Raw genomic sequence first — 5618 nt, forward strand, 5'->3', positions numbered from 1 at the left:
GGCACATGCAATCGATAGGAGTAGTCGTATTGACTCTAGCCGTGCAACAGGGGCAAAAGTTTCGTCGTAGTCGATTCCTTCAATTTGGGAGTAGCCTTGGGCTACAAGTCGCGCTTTATTTCTAGCAATGTTGCCAGCTGTATCAGTTTTGTTGCGAAAGATCCATTTGGTACCTACAACATTGACATTGTCAGGTTTGGGAATTAGAGACCATACCTTATTTCGTTCGAACTGCCCCAGTTCTTCTTGCATGGCCTTGATCCAGTGTTCGTCTGTTAGAGCTTCTTTGACATTCTTCGGTTCGATCTGTGAAGTATAACAAGAATATCCCGCTAATTGAAGGTAATCACGTTTCGGTTTACCTCTGGTTTTTACGCCGGAACTAGGATCTCCAATTACGTTTTGTATTGGATGAGCTTTCTGGATCCGAGTAGGGATATCAATGTTACCATGATCAGTGTCAGATTCAGACTCAGACTCAGTTTCTTGCTCTGGTTGAGTTGACATGGGAGATGGCATAGGAGACTCTGAATTAGGTTCTGGACAACTTGTGTCAGGTTCTATCATTGGTCCAGGCTGAGACGTTGTGATAATATCACTTGGTTGATCATCGATTACAACATTTGTGGACTCCATAATGGTTTTGGTAACTTTGTTGTATACACGATATGCCCTGCTGTTCGTTGAATAGCCGAGGAAGATGCCTTCATCGCTTTTTGTTTCAAACTTTGCGACAGGGTTTCGATCCTTCAAGATAAAACAGCGTGATCCGAAAACGTGAAAATATTTAATGTTTGGTTTCTTACCTTTCCATAATGTATACGGAGTCTGATTTGTGCCTGGACGTAGATAGACCTGATTGATGATGTGACATGCAGTGTTCACAGCTTCTGCCCAAAATTTTTGAGGTAGTCCTTTGGCATTGAGCAGAACTCGTCCCATTTCTTGAATTGTGCGGTTCTTCCGTTCTACAACTCCGTTTTGTTGAGGTGTTTTCGGAGCTGAGTATTCATGTGTGATTCATGTTTGGTTGCAAAAGGTATCGAACAGATTGTTGTCGAATTCTCGTCCGTGATCACTTCGGATTGGAATGATGGGCTCATTTCTTTCTTTTTGGAGGTTTAATGCCAAAGTTTTGAAGGCTTCGAGGGTTTCAGACTTGTCCCTGAGAAAGGTAACCCAAGAAAAACGAGAATAATCATCTACACAAACGAGTATGTATTTCTTACCTCCAACACTTTCTGTTTGAGTTGGACCAATGAGATCCATGTGGATCAGTTCCAAGCAGTGACTTGTGTTTATAGTGTGCTGCGCTGGATGAGAGGATTTGGTTTGCTTTCCTGCTTGACATGCACCACATATGGTTGGTTTGACTTTCAGCTTGGGTAATCCACGAACACCTTCGATTTTCACAAGTTTGTCAAGAAGTCTGTAACTTAGATGTCCTAACTTTTGGTGCCAAAGCTCAGTTTCATCTACATTGATCCTGCAACACAAAACATTGTTAGTAAGAATATAGCAATTATCAGTTGACCTTGTACCTTCCATAACACATTGATTTGCTTAGTCTAGGACACTGCAACTATTTTTGTTGAAGCTCACGTTCCAGTTCTGGTCACATAGTTGACTTATACTTATAAGATTTGCATGAAGTCCTTTGACTAGTAGAACTTTCTCCAGTTTTGGCAGACCAACTACGTTTAGCGTGCCTATACCAGTGACTTGTCCTTTTATACCGTCGCCAAAGGTAACTTCACCTTTGCTTGTGTTTACGTTACTCAGAAATTTAGCATTTTCCGTCATGTGACGTGAACACCCACTATCGAAGTACCATTTTCTTCTCGGCCTGTACTCTTAGAATGAAAAGATACGAATGAGATATAATTTGTCTTTTTCACCCAGATTTGTCTTGTAAAGGGTTGAATGTTCTTGTGTTTGAATTTCTCGATTCTTTGATCCTTGTAGAAGTAGTAGCATTCCGGTCTGGTGTGACCCCGTAACCTGCAATAATGACATACCGGGTTATAGGATTTATAGTAAGGCTTGAGTGATCTTACTGTACCAACGCGATGTGTCGTTGTGCTAGATTCTGGAATATCTCCTCGACCAGGTCCTGATGCTTTGACAAACACTGTTTTATCCTTTGAGCTGTTTCCTGTGAATCCTAGACCAAATTTTGTAGATGTCTTTCTTCCAGACTCAAGAATCTCATCAAGAGTAGACGTGGTATCCATCATTTGGATTTGGCGTTTGTAGGTGTTCAGCTCCTTCTTCAGAGTCTGTACCTCTTGTTTCAGTCTTTCTTCTCGGGCCAATGCCTCTTTGAGAAGTAGATCCCTGTCAGCTATTTGAGTTTGATACACTTTCTTTGCGTTTGTTACAATCCCTATTTCACTAGTTAATCTACGGTTTTCTTTTCTTAGTGCTGCCCATTTGGGATACAATTTATTAAACTCAATTTCAAAAGATGATTCACTTGACTCTAAATCTTCTGCAGAATTATACTCGCCTCCTTCTGAGTCAGCAACATCTTCATGACACGGTTTAACAGCCATATGTGCAGTAAAGGCAACAAAATTCCCAGAAATTTCGTCTGAGTCAGATCCTCCTGTTTCACCGTCCTAGTCATTATCACTCCAAGTAACTGCTGACATGGATTTCTTGCGTCGAAGATAGGTGGGACACTCTGCTTGTACATGTCCGAAGCCCTCACATTCATAGCATCTGATCCCTTTACTGGTGGATTTCTCTTTGGACTGTCCTGGACGTGAACCAGAAGACTTGAAGGTTGATGAACCGGATTTAGAACTTGCTTTAGATGATGACGCCCCCTTTTGCATATTTTTGTTTCGTGAACCTTTTGACACCTGTTTCAAAAGTTTAGAAAATTGTTTAGTAAGAAATACAACTGGATCATCACCTATTTCATCTAAGTCAGGGTGCACAATTATTTTCTTCAGCGGTAAATGCTACTGTTTTTTGTTCTTTTTTTTTTTTTTTGTGTGATCTGTTAAGATTTCCATCTCATAAGTTCTTAGATTCCCCATTAGTTGTGTTACAGTCTTTTTCTCCCAGTTGTCATGTTCCTGGATTGCTGTAACTTTCATCCGGAACCGAGGTGGCAGTGATCGTAGAATTTTTTTCACCAACTTTTCTTGAGTGAATGGTTCTCCGAGGACCATAGCTCGATTTGCTAGCTCTTGCACACGAGTGTGGAAGGTCACGATGGTTTCATCTTCATTCATTCGGAGCTCCTCGAAGTCTGACTGTACCAGTTGCAGTTTCGATTGTTTTACCGACGATGTGCCTTCATAGGTAGCCTCTAGTGCTTCCCATGCACCTTTAGCTGAATCATGGCCTGCAACAATAGGAAATTGACTTTCATGAATTAGCCCATAAATAATATCTAGTGCCTTATCGTTGTGTCCAGCACTCGTTTTCTCAGCTTGGGTCCTTTCATTTTCAGGTTTCGTCACTCGAGTTTCATCCTCACTGGAACTGGCTTTGGTTGGATGATCCCGGCCTGTTACAATGATACACCATACTGCTTCACCTTGTGCTTTGAGATGAGTACGCGTGCGCACCTTCCAATATGCATAGTTGTCACCGACTAGCTGGGGAAGAGCTTTAGTATGCTCCATTCTGTAACACTCAATAACCCGTGAGATTGAACAACTTAACAAAATCAGAAATAATAATACTAACCGCTGAAGGATTGAGATCAAGGGGCACGGAGTAGCCAGATCGTCAGACTAATAACTTAAGTCTGGAGGCTCTGATACCAATTGAAAAAGCCCGTGTATCTTGAAATCAATTTAACACTAAGGATTCTACTTGATTTTATGTTACAAGACAATATCACTGTTTAATTAAATCACTTTAATCAACGTATAAATAATGAAATTGAAAGCGTAAATAAAGTAAAGACACAGTAGAATTGTTACGCAGTTCGGAGCTCCTTCTCCTACGTCTGCGGGGCAACCCACGTCTGCCCAATCCACTATATGTTCACCACAGAGTATTACAAGAGGTAACTACAAACAGCTCACAGCCTTTACCACTACAACTCTTCTAAAACACCTACTCAGGACTGAACCGTGCATGCCATAACCATCTTTTTTTTTTTTTTTTTGACATGTGTAGTATTTTATTACAAAAAATCAATAATTTTTTAGATAGGATTTATAATAAAAATAAGTGGAAAATTGAAGCTTCAAAATGGACATATATAATATAATATCACTTAAGTGGATCTATAGGGACCTTTCATTGGCCGAAAACTCTCAAGAAAATCCAATTCCTTAATTTTTCCAATCACCACTTGATATGGAACAATATGGGCAATGAAAAACTTTTCTTCATCACCTACAAGCGCCGCAGAAACCTCACAAACTATACAGCAAGAAGAAGACGACGGAGAAAAAGCCCGCTGCGACTGGGATTTTCGCATCTCCGCCGTAGTTTCTTCTCCCACCTCCGCCGTGGGAGCTGTTTCCGACGCTCTTGGGGTTCTAGAGTTTGACCCTTCTGATAAATTCTTGGCCACCGGCGGAATAGCCCGGAAAATTAGGGTTTACAGTGTTAACTCGCTGGTTGATCCTTTTTGGGATCAGGACGAAGGAAGCGACGCCGTTTCGCTTGATCATAGCAGTGCATGCGATTATTACATCTGCACGCCGGTGAAGCTGAGTAGCCTGAGATGGAAGCCGGGGTGGAACAGCCGGGTTCTCGGGTCGGGCGACTACGACGGGGTAGTGATGGAGTATGACCTGGAGAGAAGAGTCCCGGTTTTCGAGCGTGACGAGCACGGCGGCAGGCGCGTCTGGAGTGTGGACTACTCCCATTCCGACCCCGTCGTCGGCGCGTCCGGCTCCGACGACGGCACCATGCAAACGTGGGACCCGCGCTGCCCGAACGGGAACTGTCTCGCGACGGTGCAGCTGAGCAAGGCGCGGAGCGCCGTCTGCTGCGTGCAGTTCAGCCCCTTCGCCCCTTCCATCGCCGCCGGCTGCGCTGACCGGAAAACCTACACCTACGACCTCCGCAACACGGCGGAGCCGCTGTTCATCCTCGACGGCCATCTAAAGGCCGTGACATACGCCAGATTCCTGGACCGCCGTACGGTCCTAACATCGAGCGTCGACGGCTGCATCAAAATGTGGGACACCGACCACCGCAACCTCGTCCGGACATACAAAGGCCACATAAACACCACCAGATGGTGTAGCACTTCAGCTGTCACAGGTACTGATTTGTAGTACAGATTTAAATCACAAATAATATAATCAATATTAAAGCAGTAATGTAGGAAGCTTGCGTATGAGATCAGAATTTCAGAATTGGCAACATCCTCTTTCATTTTCCCTTCCTTATATACTGTACATAGCTTCCATTTCACCATGCCTTGATTATAGCTTTCACATGTGGCTTGAATTCTTCTCAACCACATCTTCTTTTAACTTGAGATCTTCAGACTTGCTCTTTGTCCAATTCATTAACAATAAATCTCCACCACACATTTTAGCTTAGTCCAATAAGACTAATTACAAATCAATTTAATTAACATTACATATTAATAAAATAAACTAATAAATTAGCCAATCTAATGTGTACTATTT

At 42.6% G+C, this 5618-nt stretch overlaps 1 protein-coding gene across 1 annotated transcript; it reads left to right on the forward strand.

Annotated features, from left to right (window-relative positions):
- Window positions 1-4184: 4184 nt before the first annotated feature.
- LOC109179336 (WD repeat-containing protein RUP2-like) lies at window positions 4185-5258 on the forward strand. Its single transcript, XM_019328841.1, has one exon. It carries the CDS (start codon window positions 4344-4346, stop codon window positions 5256-5258), a length of 915 nt encoding a protein of 304 aa, XP_019184386.1. The 5' UTR covers window positions 4185-4343.
- The last annotated feature ends 360 nt before the right edge of the window (window positions 5259-5618 follow it).

Source organism: Ipomoea nil, unplaced genomic scaffold (assembly GCF_001879475.1).
Source record: "Ipomoea nil cultivar Tokyo-kokei standard unplaced genomic scaffold, Asagao_1.1 scaffold0900, whole genome shotgun sequence".
Classification (NCBI taxonomy): domain Eukaryota; kingdom Viridiplantae; phylum Streptophyta; class Magnoliopsida; order Solanales; family Convolvulaceae; genus Ipomoea; species Ipomoea nil.